Source organism: Chionomys nivalis, chromosome 8 (genome assembly GCF_950005125.1).
Source record: "Chionomys nivalis chromosome 8, mChiNiv1.1, whole genome shotgun sequence".
Classification (NCBI taxonomy): Eukaryota; Metazoa; Chordata; class Mammalia; order Rodentia; family Cricetidae; genus Chionomys; species Chionomys nivalis.
Window position 1 is genome coordinate 2,914,329 of NC_080093.1, and position 24,325 is coordinate 2,938,653.

At 48.0% G+C, this 24,325-nt stretch overlaps 1 protein-coding gene across 6 annotated transcripts in view; it reads left to right on the forward strand.

The window, feature by feature from the left end:
• Gfra1 (GDNF family receptor alpha 1) overlaps positions 1-24,325 on the forward strand; it is a 211,776-nt gene that overhangs the window by 183,324 nt on the left and 4,127 nt on the right. For all 6 annotated transcript variants that reach the window (XM_057777913.1, XM_057777912.1, XM_057777915.1 and 3 more), the window contains one exon: positions 1,101-1,282. In XM_057777913.1, coding sequence (XP_057633896.1) covers positions 1,101-1,282 — 182 coding nt within the window. The remainder of the gene's footprint in view (positions 1-1,100; positions 1,283-24,325) is intronic.

Below are 24,325 nucleotides of genomic sequence, written 5' to 3' on the forward strand. Positions count from 1 at the left end.
ATTTCTTATACAATGAATATGAAATAAAAAATTCCGAAATCCAGGGCAAATCCCCGAAGACCTGATTAAAAACTGTTTTTTATTCATTTTGGGAAGGGAGCAACACACAACCAATTTACTCTTGCCGTAAAAACAATCTAATCCCATGAAATTATAATAAGCTTTGGAAGTTTCACGTTTCAAACTTTTCATTTAGATGGGGCTGTGCCTATCTAATTATGCAGATTCTGTTTGGAAGACTAGAAGCAGAAAGGAGAAAAATAATCACACTTAAATTTTCACTAGATATTGATGAGGTTTGAGGTAGATTTTTCTTCTGAAGGAAGTAGCTGCGTTAGCTGCCAAGTGAGTGTTCGCGCTGCCTCGGCTGCAGGGGAAAGAGAAGACACCAGTTAATTTCTGTTCAGTATAGAGTTCTGACACAGTGCAGGGATTTTTTTTTCTTGGAAAAATATGTAGCTGTGGTACTACTTCTGAGTTTGAGAATGTCTTTCAAGGGGCCCATAATAAATACTTGCTTTATTTATAGTATAGCAAGTGTCTCGTTCAGTGTTTAATGAGTGGATTGATTTTTGAGCACCTGACCCATGAGATTGGTTCTCAGAACTAGAAAGGTGGATGGGAGGATGGGAGGATGGGTGGTAGATGGGTGGACGGGAGAATCAGTGGATGGGAGGATGGGTGGTTGGGAGGATGGGTGGTTGGGAGGATGAGTGGTTGGGAGGATGGGTGGTTGGGAGGATGGGTGGTTGGGAGGATGGGTGGTTGGGAGGATGGGTGGTTGGGAGGATGGGTGGATGGGAGGATGAGTGGTTGGGAGGATGGGTGGATGGGAGGATGGGTGGTTGGGAGGATGAGTGGTTGGGAGGATGGGTGGACGGGAGAATCAGTGGATGGGAGGTTGGGAGAATTGGAGGATGGGTGGATGGGAGGATGAGTGGTTGGGAGGATGGGTGGTTGGGAGGGTGGGTGGTTGGGAGGGTGGGTGAGACCTCCAGTGCTACAGCCAGAATTTCTCTTGTGCCTCTTTGCCCATATGTGTCCTGTGTGTTATGTTTGCTGCTTGCCTCTGAAACAGGCTTTCCTGTTGTTTACTACAGAAAATGCAATTCAAGCCTTTGGCAATGGCTCAGACGTGACCATGTGGCAGCCAGCCCTCCCGGTACAGACCACCACTGCCACCACTACCACTGCCTTCCGGGTCAAGAACAAGCCTCCAGGGTCAGCAGGGTCTGAAAATGAAATCCCCACACACGTTCTGCCACCTTGTGCAAATCTTCAGGTGAGAAGTGGGTTTGGCTTTTCCGTTGGAGTTGACTTCCAGGAAAACGTGAGGTCATCACCCGAAAGATACACAGGGCGTGTTGCAACGTCACTCGGATTTGAATCAATTTTCTAAAAAAAAAAAAAAAACTTCACATGTGTACATGTGTTCTTATGTATGGCGTGGGAGTCCATGTGCATGAGGAAGCCGGAGTACAACCTCGGTGTCAGCCTTTGATCAAGGCTCTATAAAACAAGGAGTCTGGGCACATGAATCACTAAGGAGTTTTTGGGAGGGTGGTGGTTGTAGAGCCGGATTGGCTATCTTTGTGGCTGATTCTGTGTTTGTGATACAACAACATACCAAAGAGAGTGTGCTCTTGGCTTGTCGCCATCAAAGCCATTCAGACATAACATGAAATGGTGAACCGTCTCTGAAGGTAATCAGACGTAGAGTCCTGGAGAGGCTAATTATTTACAAGGCAAAACTAAATGCTGTTCCAGAGTAAGAGGAGCTGCACAATGTCATGAAAAGCCTTATGTGCACAGAGTGCAGTGAAAATAATCAAGAAACTTCTGGAAGACCAACCCAGGTGTGCCTGAGTTGAAAGTATAAACATGGACGTTTCCCCTCTTCAGTCAGAGGGTGTGTGTTCTGTCATTTTACTGAGTTGTCATAGCAGTGAGTACTCAGCTGTCAAAAAGACATTAGTGATTTGGAAGTTTTCACGGTTCTTACGCACTTAGCTTTCTTGGGTGCTTTCGTGGTGGTTGATGGAGAAGGGCAGTTACTGTGGCTTGATGCTCAAGTTCTTGTGACTGAGGACACAGGCTTCTGGTGGGCCACAGAAGCAGTGCTGGGAACCCAAGAACATCATCTGTCCATGGTTGTCCCTATATGCTGAGGGAGGAGGTAGCCACATGGTGGCATCTGCCTTCTGCCATGCCAGGGAAACTGGTGGGTGGTTTAGTTGCTGCTGTTTTGCTTGTTACAGGGTCTCATGTGAGCCTTACAGGCATTGAACTTGCTGTGTAAATAAAAGAGGCTTATAGACGTGTGCCGCCATGCCTAGTGCTTGCAGAGTTAAAGGTGGCGTCCAAGGACTTGGTGTGTGTTACTTTCAAGCCATTGTGATGGGACCTCACTCTTCCCGAAGGACGCCTCTCCTTCCCCTGCTTCCCGACAAGGATCAGCCCCTCTGGAGCTTTCCTACGAATGCCTTCTTCATCCACAAGCATCATGCTCTCTAGAAAGTGTTGAGCAGTTTCCCCCTCTAATCTGTGTGACACTGCCTCGTTCTTCGTGCCCTTCATCTGAGCTTCTGTCTCTGTCTCACAGACCTTATGGGACCTCACTCCCAACACACAGTTTCATACATAATCATTCACACCAGACAGCAGAGAGACATCAGGTCACACAGCTCAACACCAAGCCCAGTGTTCTTTGAATTTCTGAATCACTCTCTAGACCCTTACTGTCTTCAGCTCCCTCTCTGCAGTGAATATCAGAGCTGGGAGGCCGCACAGGGCGTGCTCAGTGGCATCTACTGCTCCGTTCTGCAGCAGGGCCCTGAGTCTAAATGAAGAAGAGATGTGTTGAGTCTTCCAGGCTGTTTGTGTGGAAATAACATCAGAAATGACAAGGTCAGTTTCTTCTCTGTTTCTGCTCAGGACTCTGGCCCCGTCTCCCTTTCCTGCCGCACACACACATACACATACACACACACACGGTCAGCCTTGGCTCTCTGTGCTTCCCATCCTCAGATGCCAGTGTCAGTAAACAAAACACAGATAACGGATAAGACCTCATCATCACTAGCTGAGGACGGTGGGCCAGGGATGCTTTCTGAGTAGCAAAGGGGGCTGTGCTTGAGCAGTCTGCACCATTCTGTACACATTTAGATTCACAAAGGGTGACTCAGGTGTCACCGAAAGTTGATTATTAAGTTTCCTGTGACTGAAAAACTACATAGACCATTCAAAAACTAAAACAGAAATTTACTCCCCTCTCAACACAGTCTAACAGGCTGGATGCAGCTTGCCCAGTTTTAGAAGGTCAGGGTAACTAGGTGACATCTCAGACTGGAAACCATGACACTCCAGTATCCTTCCAGGAGTGGAGAAGACTCTGTTAGCCATAAAATGTGTTCTCTGTGTCTGCAGTTCCTTTCCCTGTCACTATCCCAGCTCCTGACTTGTGGTACGTATCTCACCTCCAACACAGATAGAGCTAGCCAACCCTCCCTGCCAGGAAGAGTCTGTACCACTGCACAGTTGTCCTGGCAACGCCGAGGCACACATGACATCATTCCCCAGAAACCATGCCTTTCCCCTCCCTGTGTTGGCACAGGAGCTCTGCTTTGTGTGATGCTCATCAGGGTTGGCCCTGTTGACTTCTCCGCTGAGAGGGCTGAAGGAATTGGATTGGCCGGGATGGAGGGCGGCCACACCTCTCTCTGGCATCTGGGAGAGGAGGGCTCAGGGCTTTCCCTGAACTTGTCTTTGGGTCTGAGATGTAAGATGAGGGTGTCAGCAGGGTGGCCTTAGCCCGTGTGCTAACTCTTCAGGCCTCCTCCTCTGTGTCCCAGGAGCGTGAGTTTGGCCCAGCTGCTAGCATTGAGACAGTGGGCAAAATGGATGCTCCAGAAAGACATGCAGAAGTGACCGTCGTGATGACTGATCCATAGCTGGTCACATGGTCCATCTGTTCCAAAGGAATGGCGCTGCTGGGCCCTGCTGCAGAGTGGGGGTCTGGGGTGTGCCAAGGAGCGCTGTGTGAGACAGAAGTGGCAGGTGTGTCACGCCCTGTCCTCCTCCTCCGCAGAGCGCCCCGTGGGGCAGACATTGCAGGCATCCCTTCCTCTCACAAAGGAGACAACTGAGGGGATTGCAACTTAACCAGCAGGCGGGCTCGTCCCGAGGCTCGTGTATCTTGTCTTCTTTTGTGGCACTTGGACAAGTCAGTCTTTCTGCACCGGGCGTAGAGAGTGAGAAGAAGCAAAGGACAGGAAAGACGGACAGGGAAGCTGCCCTGGTTCCCGCTGAAGGTCGTTGCAGGGATGAAGTGGCAAATCTCAAGTTCACACTGCACTCAGGACTACAGGGTCAGGACACAGGGTACAGACGGTTGAGCGTTTGCCAGTGAGTTTGTAGCTCGGTGACCTCTTTAGGGTGACCTACATGGAGAACGGCTGAAGGATGATTTGAAGCCATAGATGCGGGTGGGTGACGGTGACGAGTGAACGTCTCCCTCTGGCTGATTCAGGGCTCTGCCCAGTGCAGGCTCCCAAGAGGCGCATTCTGTGCTCTGCCTTTCTGTTGTGCCCGCCTGGCTGGAGATGAATTACCTTTAGCCAGGGGGTCCTAGAAATACCTTCGAATGGTGTTTGTCCCTGCCGCCTGTGTTGTGACTCAGAATAGAACTGACTTCAACCAACTCGGGATCCATTGGTAACGGATCTGGAGACAGTCAGAAGCGCTGGCAGCCTTAAAGTTCACTTCCTCCGAGACGTGCCTCTTGCAATATTTTTAAATGCACAATAACATGAGAAGACTCGGGGGGCTGGAGAATCTGTCTTAACATTTGAGATAGACTCCCCCCCTTAGAAGGAAAGGAAAAAAATAAACATATGTTTTTTAAATGTCTGCCTAGAACCAACTAGACCTACCTGGGGAGTGGGTGGCCCTGGCCTGGGCCTGGAAATCATGGGTTCATGGCTGATGTGGAAGGCTCTACAAAAAGAACCAAAAACAAAAAGAAAAGAAAAAAAAAGCAGAAAAGAAAAAAAAAAGTTGATTGATTAGTATAAAATGTCAACAAAATGTCCAAGTGCTGACCCCCTGAGGAGGTAAAATACCGGGTTTGGGGTAACCTGCCAAGCTCCCAGGGCAGGATTAATTGGCAGTCATATTCGTAGCAAGCGTGAGGCAGGCTGTGCTACTGTTAGTCTGTGACGTGCGTCAAGTGGTCACATGAGAAACAAAGAAACCTTAATAATTCTACAAACCACTTTATCCTCTGGCAGCTGGAAACACTTTCAGTATTTAAACCAAAAGAGTGTACTTGTCATTAATTTAAAGTAAACATCTCTGGGGATGTAAGTGGATATTGGAAACTTGTCTTTTTGGAGTCACTGTCTTAGCGCCAGGGCCCCCTCCACATCAGTGAAGACCCCTTGATGCGGTGTCCAGAGACCTCCAGGACCCAAGTCTAACTGTAGCAGCATTGTCTTGGGTATCTGTAGCAGAAAGCTTCCCACAATTACTAAAATCCATACCCAATATTCTTTTGTGGGGAAAGGGTCTATTCCAGGATGATCTCAAGTTTGTGTTAGTCTGCTTACCTCAGCCTCCCAAGTGCTGGGATTTTAGATGTGAGTTACCACACCTTAATCAGGTTCAGTTTGTGTGTGTATGTGTGTGTGTAGTTTTGCATGCATGCTTGTTTCAGGTGAAGTGTACATGTATGAGTGTGCACGTGTAGGGCAGAGGTCAGCCTCCAGTGAGTTCTTTAGGAAGTCATGCATCATATTCTGAGACAGGGATAGCGCTCACACCTGGAACTTGGAGATTAGGTTTGTCTGGATGGGCAGTGAACCCCCATGAAGATTCACCTGTCTCTCCTTCCCCAGGGCTGGGATTGCAAGCATGTGGCTGCTCATATGTGTGTTCTGGTGGCCAAACTCAGGCCCGCCCTGTGTGCATGGCGTGAGCTTCACTCACTGAGTCTCCTCCTAGAAAACCTGGGTTCATTTTGTTTTAACTTTCTCCTGGGGTTTCTTGAATCCTCATAGCTGGTAGATGCACTGGGCTCCCCTGCTGGAGGCTACTCACTGCAGCCTTTGCATAGGCCTTTGAGCCTGAGAGAGTGATGCAGCGGGCCACAGAGCACCTCAAAGTCCAGATGTAGCTGAACGGCTGGAGATGTGCAGGTGTTTGCCTGTGTTACAGTGACCAGTGCCAGCCATCACATTAGCTTTCTGTGAGCCAGATGTAACATGTCTAAGTCTGAGACAGGAAGACCGTCAGGTGTTCATCCCAGATTTGGGTCCCCTCCCCTCATCCTTGAGGCAGTATTCTGGAAGGGACCAATAGACAGCTGTCTGCAGTGTGGAAGATGAGAGTCAGTCCTCCTGGCCAGTTCCTGTGAGAGTGGTGCCTGCCCAAGTGAGCAGTGCAGAGTCTGCTCCCCTGCTGCCCCTGCATCCCGGCATAGGTACACCCTCAGTGGTCCCTGGCTGCCAGAGCTCATCAGCTCCAAGTGGCTCTCAGCAGGGACACTCAACGCCCTCTGTGTACCCAAGGAGAGGAAGGTGCACAGAGAGGCTGTGAAATCACTGCATCTGAATCTAAGGCTGCATTTCCTGGTCTCCCGGCATAGCCTGGACCCATGTCCTTCTGGTCCAAAGGCAGAGGCTAATTTGAACTGCAGGCTGGACTCTGAGAGGGCGTCACTAGGTTTCTCAGATGGCTCAGAGGCGTGGAGAGAAGGCAGACCATTTAGCTCTTCCATGTTTCACTTGAGAACATTGAGTATGATCTATATTTAGAAGGTTCCCCTCCCTCTTCTGCTCCAGTACCTTAGGGGACCCAAGTAAAGTCCATTTGTTAGGATAAGGCCGGACCATTCCAGAACTGATTTTGAAACTTCACAGCAGGGAGGCGATTATCCAGAACCGCTAAATACCCAGGGCTCTGCCGGTTGTGACCGAGTGCAGATTTTTAAGTGTCGAGTTTCCGAAGGAAGGATGCCAATGGGTGTTCTGTAAATCATTTGTGCCGGCAGACTGACCCCATTATGTCAGCTAATCCTGGAAATACAGGAGGTAAATTTAAATCTTCGAGCATGAAGCACTTAATCAATATTCTAAATGTTTTCCTTGCAATTTATGCTTGCAGAGCAATGGGGTGCTTTGGCGTCCCGTTAATCTTCCATCGGTGAAGAGACACTCTTGAGAGGGGCCAGGGTGCTAGGGTGTGCTGGAGATGTCTGGTGAGAAGGCTGTCCTAGGGCAGAGAGGAGGAGGCTGGGGCCAGGACATTCAGACCTCTGAGTTACTGTATTATGTGTTTCACTTTTCCCAGGAGGTTGGAGTTGACCCCAAGTACCTCTCATGTCTTCGTTTGGAGTATGTTGGACAGCCTAGGTGTTAGGTTGCTAGGAAGAGTTAAACCTTTGGAGTTAGGTGGACCTGAGCGAGAATGCTGGCTACCGCGTCTACCACCTCGGTATTATTTTGTGGCATGGAGCATGTTCCTTAACCTCTCTGAATTTCTGTTGATTTGAGTTTCTTGTATTGATTAAGGAACAGTGCAAGCGAGCATGAGGGCTGGCCAACCCCCCGTCCTCTGGCACTTGGGAAGTGGCTGAAGTCTTCTCATGATGCGCGCAGTGTCTTAGCGATGTCTTGGGAATGCCCCAGCTGCAAAGGAGAATCTGCTCCAAGGTCGCAGGCGGAGGCAGCAATGGAAAAGAATGTTGATGCTCTTTAGAGCTGTGTTTGTGTGTTTTTTACTTTATAAGAGGCTTTCAACTAAATGTCAGTAGACAGTCCCTATCAAGGAGTAGGGTGTTCTTTGGGCTCCAGGACAAGAAGGAATAGACACCCAAGGCAGAAAGAAAGGCCCGGGTCTTTCTTGAGAGATCAGAACTGCTCCAGATTCCTTCTTTTAACCCGTGTAATTCTCTCGGGAGCTCCGTCCTAACAACCTGCTCCTTGGAACTACAGTGGAGTCAGATTCCATCCACCCTGGTTACAGGAGCGGTTCTGTCTGCCAAGGGCCTCACTCCGCACCAATGTCTCCGTGGGGGACAGGTGACACAACTGTCAGCAGCAAATGCTCTTCCTTGCAGAAAAGATGGTGTCTGAGAACCAGCCCTGCCTCTCAGGTTCGACAGCACTGGCCATATTTATACATCACTAGTCATGGTCTTGGATAAAGATTTCCCTTTATAAACTCATTTATGAAAAGCCATCCACCATAAGCTCTTAATAGATAGCAATGTGAAATCATGGGTTCAGTGTAGTTATGCACATTTTTAATCCCAAGCTCTGCAGAGGCAGAATCAGGCCAGTTTCTGGGGCCTACTGGTCAACCATCCTAACCTACTTGGTGAACTCCACACCAGTCTGGAACCTTGTCTCAAAAAAAAGAAAAAATCAGATGGCAGCTTGACCTCTGCTCTCCGCATAAACATGCATGCAAGTGCATGTTCACATTTACACACACACGTTCAACCCACTCCCACACTCCTCCCACACAGGCATGCACATGTCCACACACACAAAATTAGAGAGGTAGCATGCATCACTTCAACCTACTGTGGTCAGGTGTTGATAAAGCAGAGTACACACAGCACTGGCCATGAAGAAGCCCAGAGTGGCCCATGAAGTCAGTACATTTACTCTCTCTGTTTTTTCAGGTGAGACCTAAGAACAGATCACCTTAGTCAGGAGACACAGTAAATCAACAACTCCTTTATGCATTCAGAACGCCTGTCCCGTATTACCTAAATCAGGGAACTTTGTTTTTTTTGTTTGTTTGTTTTTGTTTTTTGAGACAGGGTTTCTCTGTGGTTTTAGAGCCTGTCCTGGAGCTAGCTCTTGTAGACCAGGCTGGTCTCGAACTCACAGAGATCCACCTGCCTCTGCCTCCCAAGTGCTGGGATTAAAGGCGTGCTCCACCACCGCCCGGCAATCAGGGAACTTTAAACGTGTCTTTCCCACTAGCCGTATTCATCACTGCAGATTAAATCAGTCCCTAAATTCTTGTTGCGTATCTGGCAGATTGAGGTGTCAGAATGGCTCATAAACTAGCATAAAGGAAAGTAATGGCGACTGTTTTGATGCCAACTGGTGTACCACAACACCACTCAGTCTCGACACTACCACCTTGTGCCCAACCATAGGTCCCATCAAGGCTGGCCTCTCATGAGATGCCAGCTACCCTCTGGGCTGCTCCTCCCAGATGCAGTCTGACCAGCGAGTTGCAGATTCAGGCATCTGCAGGAAGCTCCAGGTTCTGGTCACTAGAGTGACTCATGGAACTCAGCCAAACTGCTAAGCTTAATAGCTTTGTTGTAACGAATGCAGATCAAGGCCAGCCAAATAAAGCTATGAATACAGCGACCAGAGTGGGCTTTGGTCGGCGATTTCTCTTGATGCCCTTCGCAGTGGGCTAAGTGCTTTTCATTAATTTGTTGCATGACTTTGCTCACCATCAAGAAGCTCCATGCAGCTCAGCAGCTGAAGTTGCTGTTGGAGTTACATTGAGAAGGCATAGGGACTCAATCATTGACCCCCCATGACTGGACATAATCTTCAGACCTCTCTAGATATTCTCTGCAAGTCATGTGAGTTGGACCTCCCCTGACTGAAAGCCCAAACCCCAGACGCCAAGGTTGGGTTTCCTGGTGACCAGCACCCATCTTGATGTGTTTCATCACCACACAGTCAGGTATGATCCATAGTGAAGAGACTGTCGTGAAATCTCAAGGATGTAGAGGTTACCTCTCAGAAGTAAGCAACAAAGCCCGTCAAATACTTTCTTAGGCAAAAATGCCGTACCAGAGTTGATTGTCTAAAGTGTGGTTGCCATCTTGTAGACATGCTGCCAGACTTTTTCCAAGAAAGTGGAGTTGAAAATGTCTTCTAGCTATGAAAGCCATAGCAAGTTACTTATCCTCTCTGCCCCAGTGAGACGGGCAAGATGGTGGAAGAGCCTCTTGGGGCATTAATAGGATCCGCTGCATCCTGTCTCTACAACTTGCTTGGAGCTGTGATGACCTCAGGGTTTAAACTGTGCAGGTTTTTATCGGTTGTCAGTGGCTTGAGGGAGCTGTCAACACTAAGAAATATCTAACTGCCGATATCCTACCCTTACTAAAATGAACTTCTCCCAGGGGCCAGGCATCGCTCTCAGTTCTGATTCCCAGGGGGCTTCTGGTCTTGGTGGTGCTGTTTGTACTTATAGAGTTAATACAGACAGGAAGGGAGGAGGCCATGTTACAGCTCCGAGTTACAGGAAATCGGTATTTCTCCTCTGGCATTCTTTGCTGGGCATGATCTGCACCTCTCTAGGGCAATCAGAGGGATTTCAGTCAAGATTATATAGGTCAGTTTATGACAACCTAAAGTGGTCCCAGACTTGCCAAATATCCCCTTGCACGATAAAACTAACCTTAGCTTGAAGAGTGCCTCAAAATCACCTCACCCTCCTTCCTGTGTGGTAAGAATCATAGGAGAAGCCAGAGAACAGTGGCACATTGGAATAAGTCTTCCCTTGTGGTGTAGGCAAGAGTGGAACGGGGTGGGGCTGAGGCTATGGCTGCTGCCGGCCGTAGTCTGTGTGAGATGCTGTAACCATGCGTTGGATGGGCTTTGACCAACAGAAATTGATGGTTTACAGTTCAGAGGGAGACGGATTGTGTTCCCAGTCAAGCCTTTCTTCTGTGATGCTGGCTTCTTCCTGTGTCTTCATGAGAAAGGCTTAAACTCCGTCTTGGGTCTCTGCCCTCAGGACCTTATCAGTGTAAATACTTCCCAGAATCCTTTTCTTTCAGTGCTACCCTGTAGCATGATTATAAAAATGTAGAGACAGGTATTGGGGTTCAACCTTAAGACCAGAAAAGCAAAACAGCCAGCCTCCTCAGACTGAAAATGATGATCCTGCCTCTAGAAATCCTCACAGTGAGACTGAGCCTGAAACCTGTCTCCTCCCGTTTTATAATCCTCTCTAGTGCTGAGATTAAAGGCATGCACCACTCCTGCCTGGTTTCTATGGCAAACTAGTGTGGCTACTGGGATTAAAGGTGTGTGTCACCACTGCCTGGTCTGTAAGGCTGATCAGTGCAGCTGTTGTATTCTCTGTTCTTCAACACAAGCTTTATGTATTAAAATAGAAATGAAATATCACTACACTATCCCACTAGGCACCCAGGTTACAACATGAGAACTGGATAAGAGGTTCCTTTGGTCCCTGTCATTGCCAAAAACCCACATTTGGAAATTTTGGTTTTCCCAAAACAGTATTTTGCCTCCAAACAGTGCCTGTCGGTGGCACCATAGGTGATGCTTAGACTTGAGCTGTTAGCATTTCGGGTAATGCAGGAGCCCACAGCCTTCTGGGGCCTCGCAGTCACTTTCTTCTAGCAATATCTGCGGCCCTGCAGCACACTGTGAGTACGCTGTCGGGGACAGCTCAAAGGGGACACAGGGGGTAGCAGGGTCAGTACCAAACCAAAGTAGGGTTCCTCACACATGGACCAAAGGCTGAGGGTTTCAGAAGGGTTGGGGTTAAAGGATTATGAGGCCTCCTGACAGAACTATTGATGCTGAACCAGTCTCTCGTAAAGTTCTTGATTCCTAAAGGCCTTTCCTTTAAGGCAATGACCTTGGGGGTGCACAGAGTCAGTTGATGGCACTGGTGTTCCTCTTTGCTCTTTGCTATGACAGAAATGCCTGGCGAGAAGTGACTGAAGGGGAGGGAAGGGTTTGTTTACAGGTGGAGGGGATACAGTCTGTCATAGAGAGGGAGGAGGCTGGCCACACGGCATCCACAGTCAGGACACAGAAGGTGATGAATAACCTTCTACTTATTCTTCATTCCAAAGCCCCAGCCCTTAGGATACTGTTGTCCACAGGTAAAGTGGGTCTTCTCACCTCAGTTAACATAATCTAGATAATCCAGGGTCAGAGAGCCTGCCTAAGAAACACACCCCGACCCTGGAACCAAAGACAAATACATTTTGGTCCCGAAACCAGAACCAGTGAAAGAAACACACCTTGACCCTGAAACCAGAGCTAAAATGTTAAAAGGGGGGGGGGCCAGTGGAATACTTTGGCCCTGAAACCAGAACCAAAGAAATACACTCTACCCCTGACCAACTCAGCCCCCAAACTAGCCAACCATTGAGCAAGAAACCAACCCATCTGTGAGCATGAAATCCAACCAGTCTCTGAGTTTATCTAAGCTCAGGAATTGAAATCTGACCAATTCCCACCCTGAAAATCTTTACCCTACAAAAACTGCATCCCTGAGAAACCATATCTGAGTTCTATACCTGTTCAGGTGAGAGCTGTCCTTTTGAACCTGGCAGAGGCAGCCACCCTCCTGGATTCTTCCCTTTCAATAAATCTCTCGGATGAGATTTTGGTGAGACCTCCTTTTGCTTGAATGGAACAGAGCAGAGAAGTAACAACTTGTCCCATGGCAGAGCAGAGCAGAGCTGTAACAGCTTCCCAGGGGAACCTCCTCTGCCAGAGCAGAGCTGTGGACCTTGGGGAAACCTTTCCCTGGAGCGGGGCTGTAAGCTGCTCTGCCGACAGTGACTTTGTGGTTTGCCTCCGCTCCTGACTGTCGGGATCCCTTTCATCTGAGCTCCAATGCTTGCAGATAATTCCTCCATAGACATGCCCGGGACCTTACCTAATAAAGACAGTCCCATATTTATATGTATACATATACATGTATACACACATACACACATATATATGTGGTGTTCATATATCTATATGAACAGGTACAGAGCTTAGACACAGCTTCTAAGGGGTTCAGTTTTTGTAGGGTAAGGATTTTCAGGGTGGGAATTGGTCAGATTTCAGTTCCTGAGCTTGGATAAGCTCAGAGATTAGTTGGATTTTATGCTCCCTATATATGTGGTGCTAAGACACGGGTGCCCATAGTGCCTACCATGGCAGAGTTGTGGACCAAGTTACCAACTATTCCAAGGCCTACATGGTGGGCCCAGGCCCTCACAGCATGGGGGCGGCCAGTGGATACCTTGGATTTCGTCGTCCTCTTTCAGGGTGTCAGCAGAGGAGCTCAGGGAGAAACGATCCCAGAATGAACCCACATTAGCCCTGGGGAGAAAGAGGCTGTCGAGAATAACTATTTATAGAGTGCTTTTAGAGTTCTTGACCTGAGGGAGTGCCTGATTCCGAACTCAAAATTAGGTAGTACGCCCTTAAGACTGCTGACAGTTCAGAGACCATAAACGTCTTTTCACGTGTGTGTGCAAACCCAAGTGGTGGAGGAAGCAAGCAGGCTGCAGTGAACTGCCCCACACAGGAACTGAATCTGTGGGCCAGGCTCTCTGGTAGGGCCTTACGCATACTCTCTACATGTTAAATAGTGCTGGTGAAGTATCCCAGTATCTGAGCAATTGGAATGGAAGGAAGGAAGGTAAAGAAAAGGGAAAGTAATTCCTTCCAGGAAGATCTTAGGGGACAGAATTGCTGTCACCACAACCCTTGTCTAAATCCCTGGGGCCGAGCTAAGAGTCCTCCACTCTGAGGCTCTGATTCCTGGTTGGGCCTGTGATTGAAGGGACAATGGAAGAGGCCCCTGAAGTAGAAGGCAAGCTGCCCCAGCCAGCCTGCTGCCCCAGCCAGCCTGCTGCCCCAGCCAGCCTGCTGCCCCAGCCAGCCTGCTGCCCCAGCCAGCCTGCTGCCCCAGCCAGCCTGCTGCCCCAGCCAGCCTGAAGATGAGGTGCTCAGTTGCTTCCAGGTAGCAGCTGTTACCAGATTGTGGGCTTGTAAAGACTTAATTCAGGTAACGATTTCTTTGTGATTGGCGTGCTTGTATTGTAGCAAGCTGGGTTCAGCATATTGTTAGAATACATAATGCTATACTTTAAGATTATTTTATCAGCAGTAACGGGTTTTGTAATTCATTTAAAAAGTTGTAACGGGCTTGAGCATCTTCAGCGTAGTTAATAATACAGCATTTTATAGCCGACTGTAAAATTTCAGATTACAGTTTTTGCAATTGTGCAATCCTGTTTTATAGTTTAATAATTGTTCAAATGAAGGAGAATGTAAAGTTCCTTAAAACCAATTTAATGACTTAGAAAAATAGCTTTTATCAAAATCTATTGCACACCTTTAACGAACCCAGATGTCCTCCTTTCAACAAAGAGACCTGTTTTTCTCAACTAGATATCTTCCCAATTAAGCACGCACATTGCAGGGAACTCTAGGTTACAATTTTCTCTCTTTTCCCCTCCTTTATCCTTAATCTCCTGAAAATAGAATAAACCTATTTGTCAAGCAAGCACAGGGAGAGAAGCAGCAGCCAGGCCAAAGAGCCTCAGCTGAGCGGGCAATAAATTGGTTCTCTCTCTAGAAGTGTTTTCTTTTTCACAGACAACCCCTCAATCGCAGAGTCTCAGCTCGAGTTCCTGAGCTAATAGACTCTCTCATTAACACTCCCAAATAGCTTGTTCTTCACTGCTCTATGAAGTGAGCAGCAACAATGGGAGATTTACATTATAATAATTTCATTATATGCTCCCATTATGAGTGACAAAAACGTTTGCATCAAGGAGACGCCACCAGCTCACTTTGTCATTGAAACTGGAGTTCGTGTATTTTTGAATTTGCCATGAGTATGTCGTCGGACAACCAGCATCAATATAAGAAGTTACTCTAGGTCAGGTCCACACACAGGGTCTTGTGGGAAACACCATGCAGGGATTCAGTAGCAGGGCCCACGAGTACTGGGTGGCTCTTGGGCTGACCGTCTCTGGCTCAGATACCTGACTGTGTTTCATAGAAATAGTACTTGCTAGAATGCATTTCCCGTGGCAGGTCTCTTTCCTCTCCAGGATACAGTCCAGAGACCTGGGTTAGTAGTTCTTTATCACTTGGTTTTATAATAGCTGTGTTTACTGATCCTTTGGCCTGTAGAGAATGCAGCCACCACCTCCATTCATTTCCTGCAAACTGAAATGCATTTTAAATCTCATGTATGTGGGCGCTTTGCCTGCATGTATGCCTGCGCCCCACATCCTTGCCTTGCTTGTAGAGAAATGTTCTGGTACTGGAATTTACAGGCAGTTGTGAGCCTCCACGGGGGTGCTAGGAATCCAGTTTGGATCCTCTGGAAGAGCAGTAAGGACTCCTGTAACAACATAGCTATCTCTCCAGTCCCTTAAAAATAATTTAAACTAATTTCTCTTAAGCAACAAAATACAGCCATGACTATTGTGAGGATTAGCATGGGATCATGCAACCAACAGGGAGATGGTTAGTTCTCCAAGGTGCTTTTGTCAGATAAAGAGCTGATTGCCTGCTGGAGTTAGCCTCCGAGAAGAAGATACCCAAGGGGGCTATGCTTTGTGTTACAATAAAAGTCAGAGTGCCCCACAGACTAAGATGAAGAATCTTTTGATCTCCTTTATCCTTGGATTTGTCAACTCTCCTCTGGACTTGGAGAACCCCACTGCCTAGAAGGGTCAGGACGATTAAACGGATCAAAATCCTCCAGCTCCAGCGAGAGTTCTCTGTCACTGTTTTATATTACCGAGTGGCCCGTTGCTGACCACGAGATAGGAAGAGCCTGGGCAGACGGGGCTCCAGGATGCATCTGGAAAATGGACTTGGGCTTTACAAAGCAGGCCTGCTCCCTGTCCTCGTGGGCCTGGGGTTGAACCTCTTGCTCATGTTCACCTGTTTACTGTGCCTTTTCCTTAGGATTGTTTAAGACCACTAATCTCCAAAACTGAAGTGGGATGTGAAGACTAGCCCCACACTGCTCATTCAGGAAAGAGCCGTTCGTCTACCTGGGCTTGTGGTCCAGAGGGCAGTGTGGCCAAGCCCATCAGAAGGACAGTAATTCAGCCATGGACAATTGCTTAACCCAATTGCTGGGTAATAAACACGCTTAATAAAGAGGAATAGGATGTCTGCCTATCTTGGCTATAAATATGCTCTCTTGTTCCGGGTAACCTACGAGAATACCTCTGAGCACACTTAGATCACATACTATAAATAAATCCAATTTCTTGTATTCCCTACTGACCTTTTATCCTTAGCACTTCTAACCAACCGCGCCTCCCTGAATAAGAGGCTTCACAGCGCTTGAACCACGGGGCTCACTGTGGAGGAATCTACTGGGAACCTCTGCCTTCCCTCTCCATTGCCTCTCTTATTTCAGACCCTGGAGGAGCCATATTACCGAGGACGGTATCTAGAGGGGAAACTAGGAAATTGGGCACTGGACAGATGTAAAGGGAGTTTCCCTCCCGAATGGTTGTTCCTCTGCCTGCCAGGCAATTGAAGGGCCTTCTGGAATGATGCAAGTCCCTTACCAGAGCACAAGTCACCCACCCGGTCCACCCTGACCTCTGGCTGCTCGGAGCAGCCATGTTTGCAGGCATTGTTACCAGTTTGGGGTTCAGGATTGGGAAGTCCCCTTTATGCTTTTTGCCCCTGTCCAAGGTAGCTCTGTCCATGTTGACTGTGGGGCCTGGTTGTTGCTGCTCCGGTAGTGACAGACCTCGTCTGCCGACAGGGAGACAAGATCTGTTCTGAGGTTTGTTCCATGTAAGGCTTCTGTCAACTAACAGGCAGAGATCTGAGCTGTAGCCAGTCTTTAAACATGTTGAGGTCTGAGGAAGTGTGTTCGGATTCCTAGATGGCCACTCTGAGCTGTAGAAAACAGCAAGTCCCAACCTCTGAATCTATGGCCAGCCTGTACAGAAGGGTGCCCAGCCACAACAGATACCTGGTAAAATGCAGGTGGACTCTCAGTGGAGGCTTTCAGCTACAGGAACAGTTGCAGTCAGCATTGTTTTTAGGCTACTTGGCTTTCCTGTGCATTTTCTAGAATATTTTCCTCTGCTAAATGCGCAATTTAAAAAGATTTAACTGTGAATCACCGTCTTCCCAACAGAGAGTGGACAAAAGTGTCTGCTGCCTGCTTGGTCTTGAGACCATAGATATTTTTGTAATTTTAAAAATGTTTTTATGTCAAGCCCTAGCTACCACCGTGAGTCCTAAGGCCTTTATGGGTCTGCACTCAGCTGTACTTCAGTGCACGGGAGAATGAGAGGCTTAATAAATACCATCTGACGAGACGGTTGCAGGTCTGATGAGTCGGGCTGCACACGGTTCTCACTGAGGACCGCAGTGGGTCTTTGCCGCTCTCCTACGGATCCTATGTTTAGGACATAGATGTCTTGTAGAGATGCCCCTCCTTCTCTCCTCTTTGCCTTATGCCATTGTTACTGAATGTTTGCACCACAGAACAACACCCTCCCTCCCCCAGAAGACACCCCCAAACAAAACGTCTTTCACGCATTGTTTAGCATCATTGTTAATTGGGCATAATTTTCTAAACTACTGCTCATGATTGCTTCTTGTCTGAATATTTTACTAATCAAGCAAGCTAACCATGAATGAAAACACACAGTTCTGTGGTGTATTTCGCAACCTATGTTTGCCCCAACATGGGGAAAAGCAAATCAGACACAAGATGATTGTGTGGAATTCCAAAGCTCAGCTACAGCATCCTGTTGAGTTTCAGGCCACGGTCTCCATGCTGCTCCTCCCCATCCTGCTGTTAAGGTTGAGTCACAAGGGCGGATATGGAGCATCCCTTTGTGTGTTAGGAGGCTGAGGAGGAGGCCCGAGGGATGTGTCTTCCTGGAGACACGTCTGTCTCACGTTTCTTTCATGGCATCCATTTTTAAAATCTTAAGGATGATCATGAGCCACTTTCATATAATGTTCTTAGGGTCTGGAGAGACCGCTCAGTTGGCCATGTACTTGACACCCAGCCTGAGGGACTGAATCTGGATCACTAATGCTGATAAACAAAAGCCACTAGCCTGTGTCTGTAGGGACTAGCCTAATAGTACACACCTGTGTTTTCCAGCCTGCATTCTCTTCAGCATACCTTACCAATCAAGCCAGTACCAGAACCAGCCACTAGACTATGGTAGAAGCTGCCTTAACTGACACCCACTTAACCCTCTCAGAAGCCAACCTGTCCTTTCATAAACTTAATTGTGTCTGAGGTTCACTGAGTGTTCCAAACCTGTTCTCCAGATCTGCACCCCCACCACCCTTGCCCTTTGGAAACACAGGCTCCAAAACCGAGTGTGCCTGCTCTCAGTTCTTCGGGAGGATGCCGCTATGTAAATTATTCCTGTAACATGTAGATGAACAGCAACATGAGGAGGAATACTTGATTTAAAGAAAAAATGAATGTAATATATGAAAAAAGGCAGATTCACTTTTAAAAAACTGTCTTAGATTGGTGAAAAGCAAGATAATTATATAAAAGTCTGCTTCCAAAATGATAAAAATTGTAAAAAGGAGTCAAACAGATGCTACCTCCATGTTAAAGCAAATGAGAGTAGACCCTGGGGATGAGGCTTGGTTGGCAGGGAAGGTGGAGGTCGCCTAGCTGGCACGAAACCCCGGGTTCTACTTCCGTTGCCGCATTGCCAGGCATGGTGTGTCACACCAGTAATCCCAGAGCTTGAGAGGTGGAAGCAAGAGGATCAGATGTTCAAGTCATCCTCAACTACAAAACAAGTTTGAAGCCAGCTGGGGCGACATGAGAATGGATGAAAAGGAAAAAGAAAACCCAACCGTGGGTATTCTGTAGCTCCTAGTTCATAAATGCAGGGTACGCTAAACAAAAGCCAGAGAATTCTGCTTAGTGGACTTGTCCTTTAAAAGTAAAGGAAAGTACCCTTGTTCAGTATTCAAAATTGTGTGTGTGTGTGTGTGTGTGTGTGTACGCGTGTGCACACCCATGTTTGCACACACACAGAGGCCAGATCAAATATGGTGGATTCCCTACACTTGAAGATCCAGGCAGTTGTAAACCGTCCAGTGTGGGTTCTGGTAACAGAGCTCAGATCCTGTGCAAGAACAGCACATTCTCTTAGTTGCGGAGATGGTCCTCCAGGCCTCAGCCCTTCAATTGTAAAGCAGTTGGATACACCTATCCTGTGAATTTCCGTTGTTCTGTTCTCTGGTCAAGGCAGAGAGTTTTTACTCTGGGTGTAGCAGAAGCACAGACCAACTCTGACTATGGGCTGGGGTCGAGTCTGAGACCTTCTAGACTCTTCTCTAGAGCATGTTTCCATTTCGCTAAGGCTGTGATGCCCATCCCCCACCTCAGTCTGGCTTCCTTTTAGCTCACTAGGATGCATTATGGGTTAAATGCAGTCCACCTGGGGTCAGAGTCAGAGCTGCTCCAGGTGAGGAAGTCACCTCCATTGACTTTGCTCACCCAACCTTATGCCTGGTTTTGACTTGCCCAGCTGACCCAGCCTGCTGCCCTGGGTCTTTCGGAGTCTGTGCAGGGTCTTTAGTAACTGGGGCTCAGTGAGGATTCTTCACCAGGCCTTTGAAGCTCTTCTCACAGTGAGAGCTATTAACGGAGCCTCAAGAAATGCTGGGACAGCGGGTTGTGGGCCTGGAGGAGGTCAGGGTGAGCTGTGCAGTCTCCGTGGTAAGAACACTAAGCAGACCATGGTTCGCCCTTACAGAGGAGGCTCCCAGTTCCCCCAGGCTCTCTCAGTCCTTTCCTTCCTCCTGACAGAGCTCAGCTCGAAGGAGGTGGGTTCCTTTCCTGCTAAGCACAGGCTCCAGAAGACAAATGGCCAGGCTCCGAGGAGAGCTTTTTATATGCACTTGTTTCGTGATGCCAGCTTTACTGCGAATCATTCGGGCCAGTGGCCGCAAGCAGCTGTTTCCAAGTTTGTAGGGAAGGTGAAGTTTGAAAATAGACAGTGGAGAGATGTTGGAAAGCCTGGCCAACTGCTTGTGACCAGACAGGCAATAAAAACCTCTCCCAAAAGTCAGGAGCACAAATCTGAAAAGCCGCAGTGTGTGAAAGGCTTGAGAACGCTGCAGCTCAGAATTTAGCCAAGGTTCACTCGAATCCGCCTTCCTTCTGTCTGCCTTGTACGTGCAGAAGTTAATTTGGGCAGATGCGGATCAAGTACACTCTAGACTCGTTATGTAACAAGTCCTAACCGTAGACGCCCATCCTCGGGTGAGGCTGTGTGATTCAGGTAATATGAGAAATAGGGCCTGTGTGGCAAGTTACCCTGCTTGGTTTCCCTTGGGGCTAGGTGCACACCCTTCTCCCTCTGTTTGGTCTCACAGAAGAATATCACATACGAATATTTAAGCTGAGATGTGGATACAAGCCCCACTTTCACTTCTGAACTGTTGCAGAAAACTCTCTTGCACTGACTTTTTCCAGCCAGAGTCCAATCTTTGCTGTAGACGAGACTCCTATGCTAACGAGCCGGTATTGACAAGCCTGATGCGGCAAGGTACTTAGCGAGAGCAAAGTTGATTGTGTTTTACAGCCTGTGTATTTCTCTGTTTATTGCTTGTATTCTGTCATTAAGCAAACAGGTTCCTAATATAGCAAATCTCTCTAATCAGTAAAGCAAGAGAGAAGAGAACCAGAGCACATTAATTATGACCGTTTGACTGTGGCCTGGACAGTCTGCCGCTATCGGATTGGGCAGCTTCTGCTGGTTTTATTTCCTGGAGTTAAGGCAGAGGGAGCGGCTTTTCTCCTGCATGGAGGAGAGCAGAGACATGTTCCATGCCCTGCTGGCTGACAGCTGCCTAAAATCCTGAGATTAAACACTGATTTCTCCACAGAAATGGAGTCCTGGGGCAGCAAAGCCAGGCTCTGCAAGGGTGCACTTTTAAGTCTCCACTTCCATAAACAGACCAGGCATGCTGTTCACACCCCTGTGCTGTCCCCAAAGTCCTGCAGAGCCTACTGTGGCAGAAGCAGGTGGGGACGCCGGTGGCAGCTATAAATTATGTGTGTGCCTGTGTGTTCTGCGCTGGAGTGAGGTTGGCACCAGGACTGGCTTTCCAAATGCTGATGCCTGAGTTAAAGTGCAGAGAGACCACTCTGAGTCCAGGTACCAGAGGTTAGCAGCAGCTAATACACTTATTAACCCTCTGGTGCCAGAGACCAGAGAGGTCTGGCCTCCCAGTCACAGAGCCCTGGAAATTCTATTCCGGGATATGCCTGGACTTGTTGATTACCACTGGGGGCAGTTTTGAGACAGCTGCAGAAGGGACAAAGCTTATGGAGTCTCTGAAGGGTAGGATTCTGTGGTTCCCCAGAACGAGGCAAGGCTTTGCAGCACACTCTTGCCCTTTTTAATCCTTGAGATGAAAACCTCAAGGCGCTGTGTCTTGGTGGTGACCTTTCACACAAAGCAGACTCAGGGGGCTTTGCTCGAACCACAGGACCAGAAACTAACTGATAGGAAACACTTAAATAAAAGACATTAAATAATTCATTTTTTTCAACCTACTGTAATAATTGTTCAAATTAACTATTAGAAAAAAACAGGATAGATGCTTCATTTTCTCTGTCCTTTTCATTTTAAAAGTCATATCCTACTTTTAAGCCAGTGACTGTTAGGGTCAGTGTCCATGTAGGCGTGGACTGCGGAAGCTCGTCCTGTGTCTGTATGTCCCTACCGTGTGCCGGGGCCCATGGCAGGGCTCACACCCTGTGCCAGCGCATCTTTATGGAGCTTCGGCTTTACCGGTTTGCAGTTTGGTGATGACAGCTGGCTTCCCACTTTGGGGCTTAGTTAACTCTCTACAGAGTCTCAGAAATGTAGGTGTGTGTGTGTTAGTGGGGTCTTTTAATTTTGTTGAGTCCATCTCAATTTTTGGCAAGCAAAACAATCCTTAAGTATGTAAGTTCTTTGGCAAATATTCAGCAGTTGTTGAAGGTGGCAGGGGGTGCACTGTAATTTTGCATTTGACTTTATCACAGCTGACTAGCAAGATTGGTTACTTAATGATGTAAATCTTCGAAACATAGAAATAACAGGTTTTGTGGGCTTCTTATAGACACAGGTTTTCTTAAGGACAGTGGTATGTTTCCAATCCTCCATGGTCACTGGGATTCGTTCTGTGTACAAGACTCCTGAGTGTGAATCCAGGCAGTGTACACAGCCCCTCTGCTTGCTGACCACATGTGGTGTGGGTACTAGACAAAGCTTGGTTGCAGTTAATTCCAGGGTAGGCATGGGCCCTGTGGCCTGCATCTCATCGGGTAAGGGACTTAACCCCGCCTCCCATCTGTGTGCAGTCCTTTGATTTTATTCTTCAAGTATCACCACCTACACCTTCTCCTTAGTGGCACATACCTTACAGTGTCTACTCGGCAGTCATGGTGATAACTCCGGCACCAGATGGCTCTGCAGGAAGCTTGCTAAGTGCTTTCTGGAAGCAGGGTTTAGAGACCTGCCTTGGCCTGTGGACAGCCAAGCCTCTGAGAGCCGCGGCTGGGAAGGCTACCACGGGGCAGCAGCACACTCTGACTTGGATTCAGCGTTCTGTTGTAGTTATGCCCACCAGGGTTGCCCTCCAGCTACAAGGTAACTGTTACAAGTCCATAGGCGGCTGCTGCTTTGGGGAGCAGGAGCCCATAGATGACAGACTTGGGTCTATTCTAAAAAATGCATTTTCCTGTGCCAGTAAGTGATCACTACAGATGCTCTTTGAATGAAGACATAGCTGGGCAGTTTAGATGCAGACATGTTGACCTGTTGGAGAGCTTAGAAGCATGCTATTTAGTGTGAGGCCCTCAGTGATGGGGCATAGAAGTCTACCCATGTGTGTGGAAACCCAGTAGAATGTCTGGCAAGACAGTAGTCCTTTCTTGTTAGCGACTGGAAGTCCCATCATAGCCCTGTCAGCATGGGAACATTCTCCTAAGACTGCCCCAGGTTCCACAATGGCAGGTTCGTGGGTGCTGGTCAGGCAATGGGGAGGGCCACTGCGGCCCACTCAGCTGCTGCTTTGCAATGACCACACTACAGCAACAGTATGAGGCCACACTGCCTCACAGTCAGAGGTCCTACCGTTTCCCCAAACCAGTCAGTGCATGGATTAGTTGGGCAGGAGTCCCTCAGTGGGGACTTTGTCTTTTGTATCTTATGGCCAATAAAGAAAAGCCAGAATGGGATGTTTTAGTGCCATTTGGGTGCCTGGGCACAATTCCAATCTTGACGTCCTACACATTATTCTCTGTAGATAGCAGAGCGGTGGCTCAGACCTGCTGTTATTACCGATTAAAAGGAGGCTTTTGAGTAAGTTCAATTCCGCTTGAATTTCCCCTCTGATCTTCTTATACATAACATTTAGTGACCTTTGAACAGCCCGGGATGCTTTGCAGTGTCTTGTTCTTGAAGCTTGCTTAAAGGTTTCTATTTCATATTCGCGGCTGGCATATGCAAATATGTAAAGATTATGATGCCTTCCCAGTGGCATTACGGTCAACAAATCACTTTTTGGGCGAGCATGCTGTCGTTTAGCCTCGTGTGGAGGCTCACAGCATACAAGCGGCCTTTAGCAGCCTGCCCCAGAGCTGGTGGGGAGCTCAGGTATTCCTTGACTCAAGGTGGTGATTGTTTATCAGTGTTTGCCTTCTCCACGGACAAGCTCTTCGTTGGTGTCGAAGAAGGATGCTGCCCTTAGGGCTGAGGGTGGGTACTGTGGGAAGGGTGGATTTGGGGAAGACAGACTGAAGCAAGTCTGTGTGTTTTCCTAGAAATGAAGAGTCCTCTATAGTCCTAATTAGTCCTAATTAAATAACTACCCAGAGTCAGATATCGGGGTAAATGCTGAAAGATCAGAGAAGCCAGCCACTAGAGATTTCTTACCTCTATTAGTCCTCAAACCAAATGGACTATCCTATCTCTGCAAACCCTCAGGCTGAATGTCATGAGCTCCTGTCCCCTCTCCCACCTTACATTCCTCTCTTGCTGCCCCAGTGCTGGGATTAGAAGTGTGAGCTTCCACAACCCAGTCTCTTTCTCTGATTCAATCTCGTGCAGCCCAGGGCGACTTTGCCCTCCTGATCTTTCTGCTTCATCCTCCCAAATGCTAGGATTAAAGGTGTGTACCACCACTGCCCAGCCTCTAGGGTATGCGAGTGACTAGCTCCACCCTCTGATCTCCAGGCAAGCTTTATTTGTCAAAAACAACTAAACATCACCAAACAGTTCTGGTTGCAGTCTGTCTCTGCAAGCATCTTACTGTGGGGTCAGTCATTTAACTCCTCTGGGCTTAAGTTGTTGGTGTTTATAAAATGGGTTTATACTGAGAGGGGAATTGTCATGGTCCATTCCTTGCCATTGTCTGAGTGAGGGAAATGTCCCTTTTACCGGGTCCTCAAGCCATAAGCCCAGTTAAGGGGTAAAAAGAGATTAAGGCCTTCACTGCTCAGCCCACTCACTAGCACCTACCTTGGAGACAGT